This window comes from Triturus cristatus, chromosome 3_2, assembly GCF_964204655.1.
Source record: "Triturus cristatus chromosome 3_2, aTriCri1.1, whole genome shotgun sequence".
Taxonomy (NCBI): Eukaryota; Metazoa; Chordata; class Amphibia; order Caudata; family Salamandridae; genus Triturus; species Triturus cristatus.
This window is the reverse complement of record NC_140584.1, coordinates 680928660-680955719: the sequence shown is the minus strand read 5'-3', so window position 1 is coordinate 680955719 and position 27060 is coordinate 680928660. Positions and strand designations below refer to the sequence as shown.

General features: G+C 50.4%; 1 protein-coding gene and 1 pseudogene across 1 annotated transcript in view; one reads left to right on the top strand and one right to left on the bottom strand.

Moving 5' to 3' along the window:
* NCKAP1 (NCK associated protein 1) overlaps positions 1-25518 on the top strand; it is a 487736-nt gene extending 462218 nt beyond the window's left edge. The window contains exon 31 of the mRNA XM_085648703.1: positions 24586-25518. Within this exon, the coding sequence (XP_085504829.1) occupies positions 24586-24702 (117 nt within the window). The 3' untranslated portion in view covers positions 24703-25518. The remainder of the gene's footprint in view (positions 1-24585) is intronic.
* On the bottom strand, positions 1995-2390 carry LOC146857951 (large ribosomal subunit protein eL30 pseudogene; annotated as a pseudogene).
* Positions 25519-27060: the final 1542 nt, after the last annotated feature.

Here is a 27060-nt window from a genome sequence, read left to right as displayed (position 1 = left end):
GAAGGGGGGCACCCTCCTTTGCTAGAAGATGCCCCGGAGAGGTGGTGGTCCCCGTGGCTGAGAGGGAGGTTGTCTGCGCGCTCCTCCGCATTACTCAAATCTAATAAATATATATATATCTTCAAAGACAAACACCCTCTGCATGATCGGTTTCAACCCCTCCCGGGTCTTAATCTTATGGTAAACAGAATGGTCAGTTGCTTAAGTAACTCTGGTAGTTTTTTTTTCTCAGGTCAACCTAAAGTTGTTTTGTTATCTTGACATATTACAGCATTGCGTTATGCTATTTCCACCGTGGAAGGATTCTTGGATTCCTTTTCTCTGCGTCTCTGTGGAGCACATTTCACTTAAATAATGTTTTTTGAGGCAAGAATCGTTGGCATTGTCTGTTTGCTTTGATTCCCCAACAAACGGTTGTACATGGGTTAGTTCCCCCATAGGAGTGAACTAGTATTATGTTTATTTTAACTACTGTCTTCAGACAGATTTTTGGTTCCTCTGCCATGGCTAATGCTCTTTTCATGCATTTCAATGTTTTTACGACTTTAGTGGCCTGTGATCCTTACCACAGTTCGTACGGTGAAGCATATGCTCTTGCTCCCCTCAATTCCTAAGATTGCCCAGTCTCTTCTGTCTTATTATAGTCCTACCATTCCTATTCAGGGATTTTTAGTAAGATCAGTTCACAGACCCTCCTCCACCAAGGTTTTGCTTTAGTATTTAATTCAAAGTTAAGGAATCTCTCTCGGATGAACAAGTTACTTACCTTCAGTGACACCTTATCTGGAAGAGACCGGATCTAGCTGCAGATTCCTTATTGATCCTCCCCATTTCTGCGAACTGTTTTCTTCTTTCCTAAATATCCCTTTCTAGGTATTGAGAAAGATTGGCTTTAGTCCCACTGAACTTCTGTTTGGTCATCCCTTGAGGGGACGACTATGTCTAGTGAAGGAAGGTAGGGGAAGAGGCCTCTGAAAGAGCCTAAGCAAGACATCGTGGACAATGTGCTTGGCCTGTGTTCAAGGATGGCTGAGTACATGGGTAAAGCAACCAAAACCCTTGAACCAGCCAAGAGCTCCAGAAGATCTAGTTTGACCAAAAGACTGCACAGGTGGAGTTCCAACCAGGGCATAAGGTATGGGTGCTGGAGCCTGTGGCACATAGGGCCCACCAGGACAAGGGGATTGGTCCCTACCCTATCCTTGACAGGAAAGGTGAGGTCACCTACTTGGTTGACCTAGGCACTTGCAGGAGCCCTCGCAGTGTCATCCATGTAAATAGCCTGAAACATTTCTATGACAGGGCTGATGTGGCCATGCCGATAGTTACTGATGACTGTCAGGAAGCAAAGATTGAACCTCTCCCTGACCTCCTTTCCTACAGCTCCAAAAGGTGGGTCAGTGGAAGTAGTTGTCTTCTCAGACACCCTCAGATCCCAACAGCAAACTGACCGGAGGCATGTCCTGGAGAAATATGCTAGGCTCTTTTACCTAACCCATGGTCAAACGCGCTGGTATAGCCATGATATGGACACTAGAGATAGCACTCCTGTCAAAAACAAAATCCACAGACAGTCTGACCAAGTTAAGGAAAACTTCAGAACTGAAGTCAGCAAGATGCTGGAGTTCAGGGATGATTCAGCCCTTTGACAGTCCGTGGGTTAGCCCAGCGTTCTTAGTTCCCAAGCCTCATTCCAAGAGTGGGAAACCAGAGCTGAAATGTTATGTGGACTATAGAGGTCTCAATGCTATCACAAAGACAGATGCACAACCTATACCAAAAGCTGAGGAGTTGATTGACTGATTGGGGTGAGGAGGGTAACCAAATTTCTCAGTACCTATGATATGACATCAGGGTACAGGGAGATTGGTCTGACTCCAGGAGCAAAAGAAAAACGCCATTCTCGACTCCAGATTGACATTTCCAGTTCACTGATATATAGTTTGGGTTAAAGAATGTCCCTGCCACCTTCCAGAGGTTGACGAATAAAGTCCTTGTTTTTTCTGAAACCAGTTTTATTTAGAACAAAAGTCTCACAGGATTAACTTCTCGCCAGTCTGCTCTGGCATGCTTCTAATGATATCGGAATCAGCTGGATCAATGATTGCCAATGTGCATACTCTGTAGTATTTTCCACAAGCTGTGCCCAGTTCAATGTTGTTCCCACTATAGTGATGCACGCCAGTCTTTGCCAACATGGCATAATTCTCGATCTCAGACTTCCTCAGAGCAGGGCAGTTGTTGGCAAGGATGACCAGTTTGGCTTTCCCCTGGCGAATCATTTTCAGCGTTTGTTTGTATCCCAGCACATACTTGCCACTTTTCATTACCAGTTGGAGTCTCGAATTGATAGACTCAAGGGACTTTTTCGTCTTCTTGGTGGGCACCATCCTGACACCGTGCTGCAGCACCAATATGGCCGGGTAGAGAGAAAGTCCTTGTTGGTTTGGAGACACTTAGTGCAGCATATTTGGACAATATTAGTCTATAGTTCCACTTTGCAGGATCACCTGATCCACCTTGAAAAGGTCAGTGAGGCTCTGCAAACTTCAGGCCTCAATATAAAGCCAAGTAAGTGCCAGATAGTGTAGGGAACAGTTGTGCACTTGGGCCACCTTGTAGGTGGAGGCCAGGTTCAACTTTTACAGCCCGAGATTCAGACCATTCTGGACCAGGAAGCTCCAACAACTCAGACTCAAGTTTGTGCATTCTTTGGCTTGACTGGGTACTACAGGAGGTTAGTGAAGGAGTATGGTACCATTTTGGCACTCTTCCCAGAAGCTACCTCCAAGAAGCCACCCAAGAAGGTAAACTGGACAGTGAGCTGTCAAAAGGCTTTAGACGCCCTGATGGAGGCAAAGTGCTCCGCACCCATTCTCAGAGCTCCAGATTACTCCAAGCAGTTCATAATGCAGACGGATGTCTCTAAACATGGGATAGGAGCGGTCCTGTCCCAAAATGACCACAGGCCTCTCGGATGGCTAATGCAAATGAAAGGCAAAACCCCCAAACTGCTGAGGTGGTCTGTCTCCCTACAGGGAATGGATTTAAAGGTAGAGCACAGACCTGGGACTGATGATGCCAATGCAGATGCTCTTTCCAGGATTTTCCACTTGGACAATGAAACCTTTCTTGGGAAAGGTTAGTCTCGTCCTCTTTAATTGGGGGTGATGGGGTTGTAGGAAAGTGCTCCTTTTCCACTTGGTCACCCCCATTTATTTTTCCTGGTATTTGATGCAACTTTGACTAAAGTGCACTGTGTTCCTCTTAAGCAGGTCCCCAGTGCCAGTGCTCTTTCCCAAAAGCAAGATAACTGTTCAATTGTTCCCCAATTAGCAAGATTTTTAGCACCCCTGTAAGTCCCTAGTAAATGTGATCCCTGGTACGTGGGGCATGGGTACTAAAGAGGGTTACTAAGGGCTGCTCATGTATTGTGCCACCCCATGGGACCCACCTCATGCAAACTACCATTGCAGGCTGTTTGAAATGGTACATACAAAAGTGAAAACGCGACATGAACAAACCCTGTGTGCCATGTCCCCAGACACTGCATGAAATATATTTAAATTACCCCTACAACAGGCCCTACAGCCCAAAGGCAGTATGCATTATATTACATGTGAGGACCTATCTGCATGAGCAGATATGCCCCTGTGCTGTCTGGTCCAGTTACTAGTACAAGTGAACAGGGAAGCCATCTTGAGTATATGTACTGGGCACTAGTCATTACAAGTTCCACAGCTACATGACTGGTTCACTGAAACATATGTTGTTTGGTCTCAAACACCTTGTTTTAATAAATCCATACTGATGCCAGTAGTAGATTTCTTAAAACATGCACCCAGGGGGCACATTCGAGGTTGTCACCTCCTCCAAGCAATATGGCTAGTAATCCGCATATCTGAAAGAAACGCGTTAGTTAGATTCCTCACCTTAGAATATCCCCAGGCGACAGGCTGGATTCGGAAAGATTTTTGTAGCAATACCCCTTGCGCGTCGCTAGGCGTAGTCTGCGGCTCCGCGTCCATCATTGGCGTCGTGTGCCGGAATGACGTCGTCGGAGTACTTAGACGCCGCCCTCGCGCGCTGACGTCAGTTCTTCTTTTTTCCGCGCCAGACAGCGCCGATCCGGGAAGAGCTTACCCCTTAGTCAATTTTTGACTAAACTTTTTGACTCTTTTTGGTCTTCTGCCGGTAGGATGCCTGGGTTTAAAGCCTGTGACTCCTGTCACCGACTGATGTCGGTGACGGACCACCATCGCTGGTGCCTTTACTGCCTGGGGGCCGACCACGACGTGGAGGCGTGCCCTGATTGTCAGGCCTTGACTTCGAAGGCTAGGCGGGAGCGGTCCCGTAAGCTTCTCAAGCTTCGGCACTCGGCTCCGCGCCGCTCACTGTCCCAGTTCAGGAGGAGGTCCAAGGACCGGTCGCGGAGCCGCAGTCGCCATCATCGCTCGTCGGGCTCGAAGTCTTCGGGTAAGTCGAAGCGATCAAAGAAGTCCAAGAGGCGACACCGCTCTTCGGACTCCCCTCGCCGGTCGCGCGACTCGGCCGAGGGTCAGGGTGGTCCCACCCCCACGGCTCCGTCGGAGCCGCAGGAGCCGCGTCCGTCTCCATACCCGCCGGTCCCTGGCACTGACGCGACTCCGGCGGAGGTCAGTGCCTTCCTCTCGTCCATGAGGGGCCTGGCTCCGCCGCCGACGCTTGCCGGCGCGCCTTCGGGCCCCGCGGGCTCCACTGCGCGACCTCGCGTGCCGGCGGCTCCGGCGCCGTCGACGACTTCGGTCACGACGCCGTCGACGACTTCGGTCACGACGCCGTTGACGACTTTGGTCCCGACGCCGCAGGTCCCCGAGGGATCCAGGCCTGGATCTCTGTCGGTGCCAGTCGACCTCACGACGCCTCCTCGAACCGGCGCCGACACCGGTTCCACCTCCGGCGCCGTCTCCGGACGACGCCGTTCCCCGGTTTAGCCCCTGTCCGGACCCGGCGCCGCACCCGACGCCGATGGATGAGCGTTTCATCTACCGTCCGACTCCGATCATTCCTCCTGCTTATCAGGAATCGGATGACTGGGGCGACTGGGAGGAGTCTGAGGACCCTATGGCCATCCAGGGCCAACTTTCACAGGACTGGGCAGACGAACTGGGGGATGCCAGTGGTCTGGGCACTTCACCGGACGCTGGTTTCATTTCTCCTCCGACTGTGGCCTCGGAGGAAGGTGCAGCTTTTTCAGTGGTGCTGCGCAAGGCGGCCGAAGCCCTGGGGCTCGAGTTGCCTGCTGTGGCCGTGAGCACTAATATCCTCACAGAGGTGCTTCAACCATCAGCAAGCTCCACAGAGCCTCTGCTGCAGTTCAATGAGGCCCTCATCGACGTTCTGCAGGGCACTTGGTCCAAGCCCTCCACAGTTCCTCCTGTGGATCGGAACGTGGCCCGGCGCCACCGCCCTGCTCCGGGCGACCCCAGTTTCCTGTCCCAACACCCCACCCCCGAGAGCCTGGTTATCCAGGCCTCCACTTCCCAATCCTCCTTCCCGTCCGCTCCTCCGGATCAGGAATCCAAGAGGCTGGAACAGTTCGGAAAGAAACTGTTCTCTTCTCTGAGTTTGGGCCTGCGGTCTTTGAACACCGCTTGCCTCTTGGACCGTTTCTCCCACTCTCTGTGGGATGCGGTGGAGGACGTGCTGCCCCTGTGTCCGGAGGAGGCCCGGACACGTCTCTCCCAGGCACTTGCTGACGGGCGAGATGCAGCGCGACATGCCATACGGTGTGCACTTGACACCACGGACTCGCTGGCTAGGGCGATTTCCACCACGGTGGCGCTCCGGCGCCACGCCTGGCTGCGGTCCACGTCTTTTTCGGGGGATGTCCAGAGTACCCTCATGGATATGCCCTTTGATGGCGCTCGCCTTTTTGGTGAGAAGGCGGATAGTGCGCTAGCTCGTTTTAAGGACTCCCGGGCTACGGCCACGTCCTTGGGTCTCTCAGCCCCACGGCCGCAAACTTCCACCTTTCGCCCCTTTCGTGGCCAAGGAAGGGGCGCCTCCTCACGTCCGCCTAGCCACCGGCCACAGAACCAACCTGCACGTGGTCGTGGACGTGAGTTCCGCCGTAGCGGTACTAGAGGACAACGTGCCGGTCAGTCCACATCCACCCCGGCAGCATCCGCCTCAAAGCCCTCCTAGTGCGAGCTTTCAGGCCCATTCCACGCCAGTGGGCGGCAGAGTTCGCCATCACCTGCTCCACTGGCGCTCCATCACTTCGGACAGGTGGGTGCTGCAAATCGTCTGAAGGGGCTACTCCCTCCCCTTCGAGACGCCCCCTCCAGCCATGCCACCGCAGTGCCACCGTATATCGGAGGATCACTTGAATCTTCTGCGGGAGGAAGTTACGGCCCTCTTGGCCAAATAGGCCGTCGAGCGCGTTCCTGGTCCAGAAGTAGGCCGTGGTTGCTATTCCCACTACTTTCTGGTTCCCAAGAAGGGCAAAGGGGGCCTACGCCCTATCTTGGACCTCAGGATCGTCAACACCTTCCTCCGGAAGGAACTGTTCAGCTAACTTTAGCTCAGGTTCTGGCTGTCCTCGACCCTGGAGACTGGATGGTAGCGTTGGACTTGCAGGATGCCTATTTTCACATCCCCGTCCTGCCGGCCCACCGGCGTTACCTGCGGTTCACGGTGGGTCAGAAGCACTTTCAGTTCATCGTGCTCCCCTTCGGCCTCACCAGTGCCCCTCGGGTGTTCACGAAAGTGATGGCGGTGGTCGCAGCTCATTTGCGCAGATTGGGGGTTCCAGTCTTCCCCTATCTCGACGACTGGCTGTTGAAGGCGGGCTCGCCCCAGCAAGTCGTCTCCCACCTCCAGACTACGGCCGACCTCCTGCATTTGCTGGGGTTCTCCATCAACGTGCCGAAGTCACACCTGAGACCCTCCCAGAAGCTCCTCTTCATCGGAGCGGTTCTCGATTCGGCGCAGTTCCGGGCTTATCCTCCGGAACAGCGGGTCCGGGATATTTAGGCTCTGATTCCCATCTTTCGGCCTCTATCCTGGGTTTCGGACAGGTTGGTGCTGCGGCTTCTGGGGCTGATGGCCTCCTGCATCCTGTTGGTGCATTACGCCAGGTGGCGAATGCGGGCTCTGCAGTGGGACCTGAAGTTTCAGTGGGCCCAGCATCGAGGCAACCTGTCCGACCATGTCTTGATCTCGGAGGGCACTGCGAACCAGTTGCAGTGGTGGCTCACGGACCGCGATTGGGTCAGCAGCAGATGCCTCTCTCTACCCCAACCTGAGCACGTAGTAGTGACGGACGTGTCCCTCCTGGGATAGGGGGGCCATATGGGAGAGGCGGAGATCAGAGGACTCCTTCCTCTGATCCGGGGAAGTGTCGTGCAGGTGTTCACGGACAACACCACCGCCATGTGGTATTGCAACAAACAGGGAGGGGTGGGGTCGTAGACCCTTTGTCAGGAGGCTCTGCGCCTCTGGACATGGCTGGAACACCAGGGCATCAACCTGGTGGTTCAACATCTGGCGGGCTCTCTGAACGCCAGAGCAGACAAACTCAGCTGCCGGTGCATGATGGATCACGAATGGCTTCTGAACTCGGACGTGGTGCAAGGTCTCTTTCTGCAGTGAGGAGAGCCTTGGTTAGATCTATTCGCCACCGAAGAGAACACGCAATGTCAGCAGTTCTGTGCGTTGGAATTTCCAAGGCAGCACTCGCTCGGAGACGCTTTTCGTCGCGAGTGGAGTTGCGGTCTGTTGTACGCCTTTCCGCCTATACCACTCCTGCCCAGAGTGCTGAAGAAGATCAGGCGCGACCGGGCCCAAGTTATCTTAGTGGCTCCGGATTGGGCACGAAGGTTCTGGTATCCCGAGCTACTCAGTATGTCAATCGATCCCCCCGATACGACTGCCTCTTCAGGAGGACCTTCTGTCGCAGCAGCAGGGGACGGTCCTCCACCCGAACCTGTCCAGCCTCCACCTCCATGCGTGGAGATTGAGCGGCGGCAGTTGATGCCATTTGACTTGCCTCCTGAAGTCTGTGATGTCATTCTGGCAGCCAGGCATCCCTCCACAAAGACGGTATACGCCTGCCGGTGGAACACATTTGTGGCATGGTGCACAGCAAAGGCTGTGGATCCCCTTTCCGCTCCTCTTTCTGAGGTTCTCCTCTTTCTTCTTTCTTTGGCCCAGCAGGGCTCTGCTTTGGGCACCTTGAAAGGTTATCTTGCTGCAATCTCTGCCTTCTTACGGCTTCCTGATCAGCCTTCTCCTTTCAAGTCCCCTGTTGTTTCACGTTTTCTCAAAGGCATTACTCACATGTTCCCTCCTGTCCCCTTCGTAATGCCTCAGTGGGACTTGAATCTTGTTCTGACCTTTCTGATGTGCGCTCCTTATGAGCCTCTTCACAATTGTCCCGTTCGTCTTCTGACCCTGAAAACTGCTTTCCTGGCAGCTATCACCCTGGCTAGACGGGTGAGTGAGCTCCAGGCTCTGTCCTCTAAGCCTCCCTTTCTTTCTGTTGATCCGGACAAGGTTGTCCTCCGGACTCGTCCTTCTTTTCTACCAAAAGTGTTGACCCCCTTTCACATCGGGCAATCTGTCACGTTGCCCACCTTCTTTCCGCCTCCGCATCCTTCAAAGGAGGAAGAGAGGCTCCACCGTCTGGACCCAAAACGGGCGCTGTCCTTTTATTTGGACCTCACCAAACAGTTCCGGGTGGACAACCAACTTTTTGTTGGATACGTAGGAGCTAAGAAGGGGAAAGCGGTACACAAACGGACCATCTCCTGGTGGGTCGTGTTGTGTTTTAAACTTTGTTACTCCTTGGCAAAAAAGGACCCTCCTGTTGGGCTGAGGGCCCATTCCACCCGGGCCACAGCGGCTACTACTGCGCTGGGCCGGGGAGTTCCCTTGCAGGACTTCTGTCAGGCGGCGACGTGGGCTTCACTGCACACGTTTGCCAAGCACTATTGCCTGGACAGCCAAGTCCGGAGAGATGGCTACTTTGGCCTTTCTGTTCTCCAGGACTTTCTGGTGTGATCTTGGTTCGCAGACCCACCACCGGGTTGGTATTGCTGGGGTATCTATTCTAAGGTGAGGAATCTAACTAACGTGTTTCTTTCAGATGAACAAGTTACTTACCTTTGGTTTATCTGTAAGAAACATTAGTTAGTTAGATTCCTCACTGACCTACCCATCCTCCCCGTTCTGCGAACTGACATCTAGGGTTAAGGCTATCCTTTTCAGGGCCCTAGATTTTTTGGCACCAGTGTCGGTCTCTTGCATGGCTCTGCGTTCCTGGCACGGAAAGCTATGTACAAGAACTGACGTCAGCGCGCGAGGGCGGCGTCGAAGTACTCCGACGTCATTCCGGCGCACGACGCCAACGACGGACGCGGAGCCGCAGACGACGCCTAGCGACGCGCAAGGGGTATTGCTACAAAAATCTTTCCGGATCCAGCCTGACGCCTGGGGATATTCTAAGGTGAGGAATCTAACTAACTAATGTTTCTTACAGATACATCGTTACCGAAGGTAAGTAACTTGTTCATTAAGACAGGAGGCTTCAAAGCCTCTGCCACCTTTGATATGCAACCCCTGCTACTCCCATATGGAAGAAATACCACCTCGTCCCCATTTGGCACCAGGACAGGCAGGAAAATTAGCTAGTCAGGAGGAGGTTTCACTGTCAGGCTAGTTACACTCCTAAGGTGGGCTACCTGAAGTGAACTGAAAAGTAGAATTCCACCATCTTGGTTTTTGGTAAAATTAGATACACTGAGTCAGGGTTATTCCCACTTCCCACAGGAAGTGGTCATATAGGGGGTGTAGACACTCCAAAGGTAAGTAGCCCATTGGCTACTAACTTACACTCTTGTTAATGCCCCTAAATTGAGTATTTAGGGGGCACTCCTCAAACTAGGAACACAGATTCGATGCAAACAAGAAGAGGAGGACAAAGAAGAGCAGAGAAAGCGAGAAATAAGGACCAGCTGAGGACCTTTTGGTGCCTAACCCTGCCTCCCTGCACCTGCCCTGATATTCACAACAAACAAACTCGTCCTGTTATGTATCTGCCAAGAACCCCGTTGCGCTGCTATTACTTCGCAAATTGCCAGCAATCTCCCTTGGAGTAGAGGAGCTACTCCCCTGCAGCCTACAGGCACCAAACATCAAAGTCCTGTCTACCGTTATGCCACACCCCGCTACCCACCAGTTCCACCGATGCAGCAGCCACCCAGGAAGAGGTCTTCGGGCTCTAAAAAGTCAGATCCGTCTAACCACCAGTCGTGTACAGAGCTGATGGCCGCGCTCATGGGTGGCGCCTAAGTAGTCTCCGTGACGTCATCTCAGTGCTTATGGCACCAACGACGGTCGCGGAGCCGCAGGACGCCACCTACTGACGCGCATGGGTACTGCTAGCAAAACCTTCTGGATCCAGTCTGACGCCTGGGGATATTCTAAGGTAAGGAATCTATCACTAACTAATGTCTCTTACAGATATATTGTTACACAAGTAGTAACTTGTGCTGCAAGTAACTGTATGCAGTATATGCATATTTCCCATAGGAAAGCATTGCAAAGACTCATTTAAGTGAACATTTCACTTACCCGTAAAAATCAATATCTCAAAAAGTACTTGATCCCGAAGTTCTAGGTGTTCACATTTATATAAAAATGTTATTTTTCTAAATTGGTCTCAGGTTTATTCTTGAGTGTGTGCCTCATTTATTGCTTCTTTGAGTACAACACATTATTAGCACTACCCTATGATAAGCCTAAACTGCTCGCCCACACTACCACAAAATAGACCATTTAGGTTTGTTACTTGTGCGTCTGTAAACTAATAAGGGTTACCTGGACTCTGTGCACTTCGTACCTCGTTTTGGTGCACTGTATAGAGAGCCAACTTCCTACGAGTACTGTTTCACATTCCTATGGGCAATGACTTTCTTGCAAAGGTTGCAGTGTACCATTTTGCAGTTCACATTTTGTCCTGCAGTAGACAGTGAGAAAAATTCTCACGCTATCATCTCCTTCAGCTTTTTCCTCGGCTGAACCTCTTCTTCTTCCTACTGTAACTACACCTCTTCTCCATCCTGCTGCAAAACCCAGAATTGTCAACTCCAGCCACTGCAGGTGTTGAAACGTTGCAAGGTGGCTTCTGAAAAAAAGATATTCACTCTTCCAAGCACCACAACCTTCCCTTTGGAAGAAATCAAAATGACTGGGATATGGGTTACACACTTCCTGTTTCCCTCAATTGACAGAGATCTTAGGCAATGAAATGCTGTTTTACAAAAGCGAAAGTACTACAGTCGTATCTTGATACTATCTCATACCTATATAGTTAACAAACACAACCTATATTTGCTATACTGACACGAATACCATTTAAAAACAAAACTAGCCATCACACCCTCAATCCATATTTTTAATTAAAAAAGACTTCCTGGTGTAAATATCATTTTTTACTGTTATGGAGGTACTGTGGTATTATCGAAGTATTGTTATTGAAAGCAAAATGCTCAAGCACACAATGCTGGCATCATAATGAACTTTGACCTATCTTGAAAGTGCTGTGTTACCAAACACATGTATCTCAGCCCTCGCCATGCACACTGTTCTCATAAAATTATCACTAGAGATGGCATCAGTGTTGTTATATACGCTATAGTGTAATATAAAACAGTATAAGCAGTGCATCAGGAAGGTGCGAGTTATAGTTATTGTGGCCAGCGAGTTGACAACACTGTGTACAAAGTTGCATGTGTTATAGTATGTTTACAAAGGGCCACAAAATATAATTGTAGGTTATAACGATAACTTTAAAATTTCTAAGGTTTGTCTTGTTAAAGTTGGTTGTGAATACAAACAATAAAGTTTTCCTAACTAACTTATCCTTAGCTTTTTGTTTCTTTGAATTGATTGGTGCGTCGGAGAATACAGTGGGAGAGAGTGTCATTCAGTGTATTGTTGTTGAGTGGAGTGTTGCATAGTGGAGTAAAGTGTCATAGAGTGGACTGGCGTGTCCTAGAGTGTCTTCGAGTTTAGGAGAGTGGAGTGGCGTACAGTGTAGTGGTATGTCATAGAGTGGTATGTTGTAGAGTGGAGTACCGTGTCCTAGAGTGGCGTGGTATGAAGTACAGTGTTGTAGACTGTACTCTACTGTAAATACAATCAGACGTCACTATAATAGTCTGTTATAAACTTGCCAAGTAGTTTGTAGCCACCATAAGGCACATGTTTAACTTACCTTACCCTTAACTTTTATCTCTATATTAATTACAGTGTTGCATTTCTGATACCAGAAAAAATATGTTAATATTGGTACAAGCCGAGGAGCCTAGCGCGCAACCAAGATGGCCGCGTAGGTGCGAGGCTCCCGAGGACCACCACGACCTCCTGAATTAATCCTGGCTATATCCTGTCCTTGTTGAGGGGACTGCATCGGTGAACCCGAGCTGAGGCGCCATCCGTTTTTCTTTTTCGAATCGGACCCCGGACACCGGTGGGAGCACCGATTGAAGGTTGCGGCCTTCTCCGCGCTGGCCCCCCGGATTGGAGTAGTGGGGCGATCCGGGGACAAAGCGAACAACAGCGGCGGGCAGGGCTGGGCGACTCGCGTATCCCGTGCTTTCACTTTCGCTTTTGCGCTCTCCTTGCCCTCAAGCGAGGTAGGGTTGCGGAGCGGGGTGCGGTGGTGTGGCCTTGTCCAGGTGCCCGGCTGACCCGCCGGCCGTGAGTCGTCCTGCGGCCCAGTGGTCGCCCTCCCCCCCCCCGGAACCCGTGAACTGGTTTATCGGCCCTTTCGAGGAGATTGGCACGACGGTGGGAGAGCAGACATGTCCACCAAACAAGATGGCGACCGGGCTAAGGTGAAGACGACCCGCCGCGGCCCGGCGCCTCAATCCAACAGTATGGACCGCTACACCCTCCAGAAGGGATCTCCGGAGACATCGCGCACATCCCCGGCGGGCCCGACGGAGGCATCTGCTCAACCGGTGGATCTGACCCTCCGGGACGTCATGGGCGCCATCGCAGAGATGAAGGCCTCGGTGGACCAGCGCTTCGACACCCTAGCGCAAAAGATAGACTCGGTCCTGGTGGATGTTAGCCTTGTGAGGGCTGACTTGTCCAAAACCAACGACCGGGTCGATTCCCTGGCCCACACCACAACGAGCCTCACGACGGACGTGGTGGCCCTCCAAAAGGAGGTGCGCCGGCTTGGCCAGGCGAGCGCCCTGATGGACCGGCGACTGGAGGATTCCGAGGGTCGGGCCCGGAGGAATAACGTTCGCATTGTGGGAGTGCCGGAGGGACGAGAGGCGGAGGCGGCAGATCTTTTTGTGGAAGAATTGATCCTTACCCATCTCCAGCCCCGGGGGCTGAGTACGCTTTTTGCGGTGGAACGTGCTCACCGGGTCCCTGGGGGCAGACCTAAGGCCGGTGCCCCGCCGCGGCCTCTCATTGCCCGGATTCTTAATTTTCGGGACAGAGACGCTATCCTGCAGACCTCCAGGCAACAGGGACCGGTCAAGCTTGATAACATGGATGTGCATTTCTACCCAGACTTTACTCCGGCGGTCCAAAAACAGAGATTGAGTTTTCTCGGAGTTAAACGTCGCCTACGGGACCTGAACCTTAAGTACTCAATGCTTTTTCCAGCTAAGCTAAGGGTGGAGGTGGATGGGCGCACGCACTTTTTTGACCGACCCGAGGCGGCTGGGGACTGGTTGGACACTCTGCCTGGAGATCGGGGCCGAGGGGGTGGGGGGGGTGCGGTTGGCGGGGAGGGCCCGCCGGATCAGAACTGAGGGGTGAAGAATAGGCCTTGCTCTGGACAACATTCCTTTACCATTTACTGATCGTTTATGTTCCCCTCCGATGGAGGTCGTGTGGGGTCTGTTGGGGGCTTCCCTCCTCCTCTGGGGGACTAGTTAGTTTTTCATCTATGGGGCGACAGGCACACTGCACTTTGGGGGGGCTGTTTGGGCTCATGCAGGGGTGCAGGGAGGGGGGAGTTCTGTTGGGATGGGGGGGTGGGGGGGGTGTGTTGTTTGTACCGCAAGGCAAGCCCTTTACTGTATTGTTGCTCTCGAGATGCTCTGTGGGGGACGACTGATTGCTTCTACGTATGATGGGGGGTAGGGATTTGACTGTGTTGTCATGGAATGTTAACGGCCTGGGGGACAGGATTAAGCGTGGTGTGGTCCTGCAGTACCTGAAACGTATCTCACCAGATGTTATCTTCCTGCAGGAGACACACCTTATAGGTAACTCCTTTCATGCCATGAATCGGCGAGGCTATCGTTTGGTGGCCCACTCGGGCTTCACCTCGGGCTCGCGGGGGGTGGGTATCATGATTAAGAACTCGCTCCCGTTGGAGATTGATGAGGTGCGCCATGATGAGAGGGGACGCTACACTGTTCTGGTGGGTAGAATGGAGGGTAGAGTGTTTGTTTTTATATCAGTGTACGTCCCGCCTGGGTTACAATCTACTACATTTGCGGACTTGGGGCGCCTCCTCCTGGACCTCCCGGGTAGCCTGCTGGTGGTTGGGGGGGACTTTAATGCGGTAGTTTCTGGGTCTATGGATCGCCATCCCCCTAGGGACCTCCCCCGGGCACAGGCCTGGCTGTCCGGCCTTTTAGATACTCTGGGCCTGGTAGATTGCTGGCGACTAAAGCATCCCGCACAGCGGCAATACACCTTCCACTCGGGTGCCCATGGTAGCCTCTCGCGGCTTGATTACATCCTTGTCCCGGCGGCCTATGCTGGGAGGGTGGGAGAGGTGTGCCATCTGGCGCGGGGCATTTCAGATCACTCCCCAGTACTGTTACATTTCGATGTCTTCCCTAGGGGGGAGGGCAGGGTGGCTCCAATCAATGCTTGGTACTTGCGTGACCCCACTATTCGTGCCGACTTGATCAAATCCTTACAGCGATACTTTGATGAGAATGTGGGGTCTGTCCCTTCGGCCATCTCCCTGTGGGAGGCTTTTAAGGTAGTTCTCAGAGGGGAGGCCCTCTCCTTTATCTCCCATGCCCGGAGGCGCGAGCGGGAGGAGGTAACCCGGGTGGAGGCCGAAATTGCGGAACTAGAGGGTGACCTGGGGAGCGGGGTAACAGACGCCAAGTTGCATGTTCTGCACCTCAAGCAGGCGGCCTATAGGGCCCTCGTCACGGAGGCGGCCAGGGGCCTCAGTAGAGAGCAACAGGGGCGACTGTATGATGTGGGTGATAAGGCTGGTAAATTGATTGCGTGGTTGGACAAGAGGGAGAGAGCGAGTCGTGTGGTTCCTTTGATTGAGGGGATGGATGGTGTGCCTGTCACCGAGCCGGAAGCTATTGTCTCCTGCTTCGCGGATTACTTCCGCGAGGTGTACTCCCCGGTTTCTCCCTGCTCGGAGGAAGATTCCCATGCCCTGCTTCGGGACATCGCGCTGCCCTCCCTTACGGTGGAGGACAGGGATTTGCTGGACGCTCCTCCCACCTCGGACGAAATTGCCCTGGCTATTCGCTCGGTCGCATCCGGCAAGGCCATGGGCCCCAATGGTATCCCCATCGAGCTTTACAAGCTGCGACCGGATGTACTGGCGCCCCACCTGCGCGCCATGTTCCTGGCGGCCCACTCGCAGGGTTCCCTCCCTCCGGACCAGCGTCTGGCCACAATCGTGGTGATCCACAAGGAGGGGAGACCCCGTGAGCGGGTTACATCCTATAGGCCTATCTCGCTCTTGAACGCGGAGCCCAAAATCCTCGCCAAGGTACTGGCCAACCGGCTGGTTGGCGTGGTGGGCGATTTGGTCCACCAAGACCAATCTGGCTTTATACCCCATCGCAACACGGCTCTTAATCTGCGACGCTTGCATGGGGTGCTCGCGCGTGTCCCGTTTGTGCGGGAGCCGGCCATCTTGGCGTCCTTAGACGCCACCATGGCGTTTGACACGCTTGAATGGCCATACATCTGGGCGATGCTGGCGAAATTTGGATTTGGACCGGGATTCATTAGCTGGGTCAAATTGTTGTATTCGGGCCCATTGGCGCAGGTGGTGGTGAATGGGCGAGTCTCGGCCCCCTTCGCGCTGGGGCGGGGCACGCGTCAGGGTTGCCCCTTGTCACCGCTCCTGTTTGCATTGGCCTTGGAGCCCTTGGCGGAGTGGCTGCGGTGGCACCCCTCTATCCGTGGTCTCCGCTGGACCCCCGAGCATGAGGACCGCGTGTCCCTCTACGCCGATGATATCCTTTTGTATCTCGCCTCCCCGCGTAACTCGCTGATTGTCCTGGTTGATGTTTTGCGCTCCTTCGGTCGTAACTCAGGCCTTGTCATCAACTGGGCGAAATCCTGCGTGTATGTGCTCTCCGGGGAGGCTCCGGCCCTACCACGGGACTGCCCGATCCAGATTGCCTCCCAGGGGTTCCGGTACCTGGGTATATATATTACTCTAGACCCGGAGGCCCGCTACGAGCGGAACTTGCTACCCCCCCTCCAGCGCTTGCGGGAGGACGTTGCGCGCTGGCGGCGTCTTCCGCTTTCGCCGCTTGGCCGAGCGGCCTTGTTTAAGATGATGTCCTTGCCGCGCTTTCTGTATGCGCTTCAGAATACTATGGACTTGGTTCCGGCGCGCTACTTCCGTGAGGTGGAGAGCCTGCAGCGGCGCCTGTTCTGGGACGGGAGGCCGCGTATTGCTCTGGCTAAATTGACGCTCCCGTGGTACGATGGGGGGGTTGCCCTCCCGGACATTAAACGGTATTACTGGGCCTCCCAGCTAGCTGCGATTAATCATGGCCTTTACGGGCCCGCCCTGAACCCGGCATTTGAAATGGACAAGATGCTCCTGCCCGGTGGCGACTACAATCGAGCGCTCTACTCTGGCGCGCCCGACTCCCGTCTGACGGGACCGACGCGTGTCATGGTGCGTGTCTGGCACGCGGCTAATGCAGCGATGGGGTGGAAGGACCGTTTGACCCGGGCGACACCGCTATATGCGTCTGAGAGGTTGGGCTCCCTGTGGACATCGAAGGGCTTCGAGAAGTGGGGCACGATCGGAATCAGCACAGTGGGAGACCTCTGGACAAGGGGTGGATTCAAAACTTTTGAGACGCTGCGGACGGAATTTCAGCTGCAAGGCAGTGAGTACTTTCGGTACTTACAAGTCCGCCACGCGCTGGGCTCCGTCTTCCCTGATGTCGCGTCCATTCCGGAGTCTTCCCCCCTGGAGGACAGAGTGCTGGATGGCCATGTCCCAGACAGCACGATCTCCCTTATATATAAAAAACTGATCAACGACAGATCGTGCCTGCTGACTAGTCTCCGCGAGGCCTGGGTTGCCGACGGGCTGGAACTGGACGACGAGGACTGGATTTCCGCGGTGGCCTCTCCGAAGGAGGTGGCCATCCCGGCTCGCCTTCGCTTCGTCCAGCTTAAGATCCTCCACCGGGTTTACGTGACGGGGCCAAGGCTTCTACGTATGGGCTTTGTTGGTGACGGATTGTGTAAGCGTGGCTGTGGTGCCTTGGCAACTTTCATGCATATTCTGTGGGAATGCCCACAGGTGGAGCGATTCTGGCGTGGTGTGCATGAGGTCCTGCGTGTGGTGACGCGTGTTGCGCTGTTGCCTGAAGCGAGGAGATGCTTGCTGAATGTGTGGGAACCAAATGACTATTCGGTCCCGCAGACGCGGTGGGTGACTCTGGGATACATGATAGCTAAGCGCGACATTGCTCAATTGTGGGGATCCCAGTGGCCCCCAGCGGTGTTGGCCTGGAAAGAACATATGGATTGGTGTATGTTTCGTGAAAGGGTAGTGTATGTGGCGAGGGGTAAGCCTGGGGCGTGGGTGAAAATCTGGGGCCCCTGGAACGCCTATCGCGGGGGTATTTGTGAGCCGCCACTGCTACCGGCCGCCTCACCAGCTCCGTCCCCCTAGCCGACCCCCAGCCACGGGCATGTGGTTCCCCTGTCCCTGATCTATTCCCATTCCCCTCTTCAGAGTTTGGCTGCTGGTTGGGATCCCCCACTTAAGGAGCACGTGCCGTCACTTTGGATGGCGGGTTGCCTTGCGGGTGTGGTTTTTTGTGTTGTTCTGTTTTGGAAAAAGGAAACCGTATTGTGGGCTTGGAGTTATGTGGCCTGCGCTATTGATATCTCCTGATTTACCGATCTGCACCGCCAAGAGACTCTTACTGTAGGTATGTCATATGCTTCTGCCACTCTAGCGGCCGGCCGGATGGTTGTAGGCCCATACTTGTAACCTTTTTTAACATGTAATAAACGGTTTCAAAAAAAAAAAAAAAAAAAATATTGGTACAAGCTCTGTGTTTTGAGTCATTTGGATAATTCTGACATGAACTTTTTTTAATGCCTTGTCTGGAAGTGGTTTTTTCTTCTTCAGAAGGTCAACATGACCAAACAAAGCAATACTGCCCCAATATTTCTCTATTCTTCCTCAACCGATTGATTGGCACTGTGGTACCAGGAGCAGGAACTGATGGAATGACAGAAGCAGTGTGTGGTGGTGAAGTGGCAGATGTAGCATAAGTCATCAAATGTGCTACTGGAGGGATAGATGTAGTGGGTGGTGGATGAGATGCTGACAAAGAAGTTGTTGTTGAAGGTGCTTCATCCTCTTCCAGCTCCCTCTGACACCTTCTCACATACGCCAACCAGGTCAATTGCATTGCCCACAGGTGGTTCCTCAATCCTGTGTTAACAAATGAGTACTGTGTATGGCTGTCGAGTGTTGTGGAGTGGCGTGTTATAGAATAGGGTGGAGTAGCGTTCCGTACAGTGGAGTAGATTAGCATTGAGTGCAATGGTGTCTTGTTGAGTATAGTGGGAGTGGCATGCTGTACAGTGTGTTAGAGTAGAGTGTCATAGAGGGACAGATAAAGCAAAATTCACCATCGGTGTGGACTTCGCACAACCGATTCACTGGGCAGAGCGATTTCATTGACGATGGCCTTACGGCGCATCGCCTGGCTTCGAACGTCTGCCATTTTGGGTGATGTCAGGCTAATTTGAGGTGACACACCCTTTGATGGATCCTGTTTGTTTGCGCAGTAGGCAGACTCGGCCCTTGGGCAGTTCAATAATTCTTGTGCTACGGACAGGTCCTTGGGCTTCTCAACAACTCCTTGTGGCAACGGAAGGGGGTTTCAGCCACGCCAGCCCTATCCCAGCCTCCATCCTGCACAGACTTTCCAAGTTGTGCATGGACGTGGCTCTTTCTGTCCTTGCAATTGAAGCCTGAAGTAGTCAGCCATTCTGCCCTTGGCAGTCGCAGCCTCCAAGAACTCCTAGTCTGACTCTGCAAGACCATGCTACCCCAGTGGGAGAGAGAGTTCATCATCCTCTCCCCCACTGGAGGGCCATAACATTGTACAAGTGGGTCTTGCAGATCATTCAGGAGAGCTGTTCTGTCTCTTTCCTTTCTTTTCTTCCACCACTTCAAGAACGGCTGGAGGAGGATCATTTAAAGTTACTCCAAGAGTAAGGTATGGCTCTCCTGGCCATGGGGGCTACATAGAGGGTCCTGGTTTCATAAGTAAGCAGAGGCTGTTATTCCTCCTACTTTCGGATTCCGAAGAAGAACAAAGGGTTGTGGCCCATTCTAGACCTTCTGGCCGTCAATCTCTTGCTCAAGAAGGATAAGTTCAAGATACTTACTTTTGCTCAGGTCTTGTCTGCACTAGACCGCTTACGGCCCCATTTGGGAATATCCTTGTTGACCCTTTGTCATAAATGGGAAACGGAGGTGGCTAGAGAGTTTACTGATAGGGAATGGGTACTGATCATTGAATATCCTAGGCGCGCCCCCGAAATGCCTGACTCAAAGAAATGCAATTGTTCATACTGCACAGGGCCTACCTGACACCACTGGCGATAAGGCGTATGTACCCAACTTCCTCCTCGGAGTGTTCTTGGTGTCACAACCCAGAAGCAGACTTCATTCACATGCTATGGGCTTGACCCTCCCTTGTGGGATTCTGGGCAGAGGTTATACTGGGCCTTGCACATCTTACTGACTAACGCCTGGAATACTCCTGAGGCTTGCCTCCTTGGTCTCTTTCCTCTTCCTAAAAAGGCAAAGGTTCTGCGCTGTTTTAAGAGCCTTACCTTGATGCTGGCCAAGAGACTCATCACATAGCGGTGGAAATCACATAGGGCGCCACATGAGGGGAAGTGGCGACAGCAGGTTATAAAATGGGCCACTGCTGAGAGAGAGGTGCTGCAACGCGAAGAATACAGGGGGCTGAGGAATAAACCAATATCGCTGGTCTGGGCTCAATTATTAGAACATTTCAAAGTACAAGATGAGACTATTGTCGATTACTGATTTACTATGAAAGGCATGGACCCCCCAGGACCCCGGTGTCCTCACCCTGCCCGGCCTGACGGAGGATTGAAACAGACACTTAGTTCATAGTAGCACAATACTTTTCTTGTTGATTGGAATTTTTCTATTCTTGACTCAGATTTGTTAATGAGTTGCATGATGATGAATAGTTTAGTTATGATTGATGTCATCGTATTTTTGTCCATGAGTAACATGTATTTGGTTTGTTACACTTTGGTCATATATGTCACCTGTATATGTGAATGGATAACCTCCAACTACATTGCTTACAAACTCATTGTTTTTTTCTTTGTAACCTCTGTCGTCATTGGTTTTTATATACTGTTAAGTATCTAGCATATACATGAAAGGCTGTAATGTGACTTTTAACAAAACTGAAAACTCAATCAAATCTGTGTTAAAAAAAAAAAAAGAAGAAATTGTCTGCCCTAGACCAAGGAGACTGGCTGTTATTGTTGGACTTGCAGGTTATGTATTTTCACATCCCCATCCTGCCGGGCTACAGGCGTAACCTGTGGTTCAAGGTAGGCCACGAGCACTTTCAGTTTACCTTGCTTCCATTTGGCCTTACCAGCGCCCCTCAGGTGTTCACCAAGGTGATGGTGGTGGTTGCAGCTCATCTGCACAGGTTAGAGGTTTCAGTCTTTCCCCTACCTCGATGACTGGGTGTTGAAGGCGTCCTTGCTCCAGCTGTCATCTCTTACATTCATACTATGGTGAACCTCCTGCATTCGCTGGGGTTCTCTATAAACGTGCCAAAGTCCTGCCTGACTAATTCTCAGATGCACACCTTCATCTGAGCTGTTCTGGACACAGTGCAGTTATGGGCTTATCCTCCCGAGCAGCGAGTCAAGGATATTCAGGTTATGATTCCAATGTTTCAGCCTCTTTCCTGGATTTCGGTGAGACTGACTCCAAGGCTGTTGGGCCTCATGGCTGCCTCCCAGGTGGAGTATGCAGGCTCGGCAGTGGACTCTGAAGTTCCAGTGGGCACAGCATTGAGAAAATCTCACTGACCTAGTCCAGATCTCGTAAGGAACTGCGAGAGATCTGCAGTGATGGTCGACGAACCGCGATTGGGTCAAAGGCAGGTCCCTCTCCCTTCATCCACCAGATCACACAGTGGTGACGGATGCATCACTGGGATGGCAGGCCATCTGACTGAGGTGGAAATCAGGGGACATTGGTCTCCGGCGGATTCGGGGTTCCACATCAATTTGTTGGAGCTTCGAGCAATCCAGTTGGCATTGAAAGCATTTCTTCCCTCTGTCAATGGGAAGTTAGTGCAGGTGTTCACTGACAACACCACTGCCATGTGGTACTGAAACAAGCAGGGCGGGGTGGGAGTCGTGGACCGTTGTCAAGAGGCCCTGCCTCTCTGGACATAGCTGCAACAGCAGAGCATGACCCTGGTGGTTCAACACCTGGCAGGTTCTCTGAACGCCATTGCGGACGAACTCAGCCATTGAATGGCGTCTCCAGTCGGAGGTGGCGCAAGGTCTCTTTCTACAATGGGGAGAACCTTGGTTAGATCTGTTCGCCTCCACAGAGAACACGCAATGACAGCCGTTTTGCGTGCTGGAGATTCCAAGGCAGCTATCGCTCTGCAACGCTTTTCGTCACTAGTGGAGTTCGTACCTGTTGTACACCTTTCCGCCCATACCACTTCTGCCCAGGGTTGTGAAGATCAGGAGCGACCGGGCCAAGTCACTCTGGCTCCAGACTCGGCAAGGAGAGTCCGGTACCCAGAGCTTCTGAAAATGAGTATCGATCCTCCGATCAGGCTGCCGCTTAGGCAGGATCTTCTGTCGCAGCAGCAGAGGAAGGTTCTCCACCCGAACCTGTCAACTCACCGCCTCTACGTGTGGAGATTGAGCAGCAGCAGTTGATAGCTTTTGACCTTCCTCCAGAAGTATGTAATGTTATTTTCGTGTCCAGGCAGCCCTCCACTAAGACTGTATACGCCTGCCATTGGCCAAAGTTTGTATCATGCTGTACAGGAAGGTCTATTGACCCTCTGTGCTTCTCTCTCTACTGTTCTTTTCGTTCTTACCCTTGTCCAGCAGGGCTCTGCTTTGGGAACTCTCAAGGGTTATCTTTCTGCTCTATCCACTTTTTTGCTGCTGCCAGACCATCCCTCTCTGTTTAAATCTCTAATTGTAAATAGGTACTTGAATGTGCTGGGTCAGTTGTTTCCAGCCACACTCTTTGTCATGCCACAATGGGACCCTAATTTGGTCCTCACTTTTCTTATGTGTACTCCTTTCGAGCCTTTGCACAACTGTCCCCTTCGGCTGTTAACCTTCAAGACAGCCTTTCTGATGGCGATAACATCTGCCCGGAGGGTGAGTGAGTTGCACTTGTTATGTAAGCTCCCCAACATGATTACTTTTGAATAGAAAGTGGTGCTTTGCACCCGTGCTTTATTTCTTCCAAAGTTGGTGACCCCATTCCATCTCGGTCAATCTATCACGTTGCCCACCTTTTTTGCTCCTACGCAACCCTGTAAAGAAGAGGAGCGTCTCCACTGTCTGGACCCAAAAAGAGCATTGATGTTCTACATTGACTGCACAAAAGAGTACCGGTGGATGACCAACTTTTTGTGGGGTAAGTGGGAGTTAAGAAAGGTCATTCAGTACAGAAAAGGACCCTTTCTCCTCAGTGAGTCATTCTCTGCATAAATATCTGCTACGCTTTCGCTAAGAAGCATCCACCTGAGGGATTAAGAGCCCATTCCACTAGTGGAAAGGCTGTGACCACGGCTTTGGCTCAGGGTGTCCTAGTCGTGGACATCTGCCAGGCAGCAACGTGGGCTTCTTTGCACACATTTGCCAAGCACTACTGCCTGGACAGTAAGGTCCGCAGGGACGGCATTTTGCCTGTACTGTCCAGCAGGACTTTCTAGTGTGAGAAATTTTTCCGCAGCCCCCCGCCAGGGTATCTATTCTAAGGTAAGGAATCTCCAGTTAGTTTTTATCAGATGAACAAGCTACATACCTTTGGTAACGCACTATCTGGTAGAGACAATATCTTGCTACAGAATCCTTACAGACCCACCCATGCCACCCCACTCTGCCGAGCTATTTTTTAGGGTTACTCCCTTTTTCAGGGCCATAGTTTTGGCACATACGTCAGTTAATTCATGGCTCTGCGCTTCTGGCATGCAGAATTCCAAAGTACTGATGTCTGCGCGCCTCAGTGGTGCCTGTTTAGGTGACCACAGCCTCATAACCGACGCCAATGTCACGCGGAGCAGAATGGAGCCATGCAAAGGGTACTGCTCACACAAACGTGTCTGGATCCAGCCTGACACCTGGGAAATACTAAGGTAAGGAATATGCAGCTAGATATTGTCTGTATCTGATAATGCGTTTCTAAAGGTATGTTACTTGTTCTGCAGAGTAAGTAACATTTTCCCTTCTAGAAATCATATGGAAAAACATCCTCTATAGGTGTGAACAAAAGCACTTACATGGGTGAAAAATGCACTAGGGTCAACCATCTGTCACTAAATAGGACTGCTTATTGTTCCATGCACAAAATCTTTTTAATCCCATCCAGAATGCAAAGTGTGCTGGTATTTACATTGAGTATCTGTTGACACTTGTTTCACAATAAACATGCCTTCATGGTCTTTTAATGTAAATCAGTGCATGAGTATCTGGCTGAGATCTGGGAACAAGCTTAAAGGAATCAGAGCAAAGCAGGTATTTTAATAACAATACTTTAGGAAGATTCGAAGCGTGTGTAACTGAAAAATTACATGAATGGTTCTCAGAGTATGTTGGTATTAGCGTGTACTATGGAATTCGATTCTAACCGATGCTGCGGATTCTAGTTGTATATTATATGTAATATTTTGCAGTACCACAAGTGAGTTTGTTTTGCAATTAATCATTTATCATCTGCATTGTTATTTTTATCATTATTACAGCAGAAAGATAAATGTCCTTCCAATGGGGAACTTATTTTAACTATGAAATTAAATGTCGCCGTAGGCCTCTTTTTAATTATTTTTTGTTTTAGCTTGCATTCCGTAACTGTGAAGGTTTGGTCTCTTTTGTTTTTATTGCAGATGAAAATTAAATAGTTTTTAAACGTAAATTATCATCAACAATGTTGCAGATTTTTGCAATCAAATAGTTTAAAATTGTACAATTCATGCACGAAAATGCACGCTAGCAGAAACTTATATAAAATGTCTGTGTTTTTTGTAGATTGTTCAGGAGTCTCCCTTCTTAACGATGGACCTTTTGGAGTCATGTTTCCCCTATGTCCTACTGAGGAATGCATATCATGCAGTCTACAAACAAAGTGTCACATCCTCTGCATAACACAAAAGACACCTCGGACATCAGAAATTCATGGTGGCTGAGCTTCCCCTAATAACACAAAGCTATTTTACTTTATGGCCTGACAATTCTTTTTGTGAATTTAGAAAAGTAATATTTTCTTCCTAATATTGTATATTTGATCAGCTGTTTCTTTCTACTTTTTTATGAAATATGGTTTATTTGAACTGCACATCAACAAATATATTTTCTTTTCCCAGCTGTATTTGCATTTGAAAGATCAAAACATTACTTCAGCTCTGTTTTTTGATAATGAATCATGCAAAAGTACTAGTCATTTATTTCCAACAGGAAATGTATTAAGTAATTATTTTAGACAGTGTTCTAGCTTTCATCTGTGTGTAAATTATTTCATGTAGGTAGAGTTTTAATCTATACCTGATATTCTTACGGGAAAATCTCAGATGGAAATGTGTGTGTGTTTTAGGGAGTACCTGCACCATTTCTAAATTTTCTTTATGCCAAAAGGTTCTTCTAACTAAACACTAAAAAGATTGTGTAACATTTCACAATGTTGCAAGACTGTATAGACTTGATGGGAAGGACTGTGGCCCTTCTCAATGTTATTAAACAAATAATTTGTATAAAGCATAATATACTTTTATAGAATAACGTCCATATTCCTTGCTCGGCACAGACACTACTGATGCATCCTACTATATGGTATGAATTCATTCTTACACATATATAAGTTGTTGATAAATTGTTATCCTTAAAAACTTTTTTATATGTTTTAAAAAGTTGAAATGCTATTATTCCTTTCATAACCTGCAATAAACATCAGACTGTACCAAACTATTGCTGAGTTTCCCATTGAGTATATTGCAAATTACATTTCCATTAGAAAATATAATTTGTTTCCTATGGATGTGAGCATATTATTTGGCAATGATACGAAGATGTATTCAGTCATTTCATAGAGAAGTTTTTCACACAAGTGGGCTCTGATGTATGTTACGTGGGCAGGTCTCATGAGTTCTGTAGGAAAAGTGAGTTCTGTTACGTCCTTCTACCTGCAGATTCTTATCCTGTAGAATAATCCCAGTCGTCAAACTGGATCCGGAAATTTCTAGTTCAGATTGCAGAGATAAGCAAGGCAGCCATGTGGGCATATCGGCTCACATTTTCCATGCCTAGATTCCGAGGTGTGAAGAGATGGCCATTTTTCAAGATCCGTTTTGCAGGATTCCTGGTATAACCATCCATAAACCCTACTCCTGGGTGAATATGGCTATATAATCTATTCTACAGACGAGAAATCTGTAGTTGGAAGTATCCACTAGAAGAAAAAGTTATTTACATGTGTTGTGCCTTTCTGCCTGGCGGATGGATAGTCCATTTACCGGTAGATTCTTCACTATCCCGCCTGCCTATCCTTTTGATAGGCAGTTATGGGTAGTGCCACTGGAATCATATGGTTCTGCTGCCGCCACGTTTCCACATAATTATGGATTTGCCGCATTTACCAAATCTGTTATGTAATCTGTGGATTTTAGCAAAAAAGTTATTTTGCTTGTAGCTCAAACTGATCAAAAGTTACTTAAAACGTGGCAATGTATTTGTGTGCAGTGGATGCCCTTTACAAAGGTTAACTGGTCATCTTTCAGTTGCTTATTTCTGTATTTGTTTGTTAAACTGGTACTAATGAATTGAAAGCTTTGCCCAGACTATATTAGCATGTGTAAAAATGACAAAATAATGAAGTAATACTATAAAAAAAATGTGCTGCATTATGCCACATAATTTGCCTTTCCTTGCCACATAATTTAGTTAACTCTCCTGCATAATTTGGTGCTCCCCTGCTGCATAATTCCAGTGGCCCTGGTTATAGGGAAAGATGGTAAGATCCTAAATATTTATATATTTTGGCATTGCACTACGTCATTGATATCAGTCTATCCTTTCACCTCGAAGGCTAGGAAAACAAGCATTGGCATAGCCAATAGGTCTCGCTTTTGGGACCTTATAAGTGTTTAGCCATGCAACAGTTGCATAACTAAATACTTGTAAGGTCCCAAAAGCGAGACCTATTGGCTATGCCAATGCTTGTTTCTGTTTATTACTGCTCTGTAGTAATGGCGGCGCACGGTTGCCACCATTACTACATAGAAGTAATAAACAGGGGAAAAAAAACTGGCTCACGGAGAACATCAAAGCGATTGCGATCAAACGTCAAAGCAGCCGTGCGGCTGCAAAAGTGAGGCGCGTGCGCCCACGCACATGCACTGTAGCTCTAGGCTACAATGGTAGCACTTTTTTGAGCCCTCACAAAAAGTCTCGCCAGACCAGCGCATGCGCTGGGTCAGGCGAGACCTAAAAATGGATGGAAACTGAAGAGGT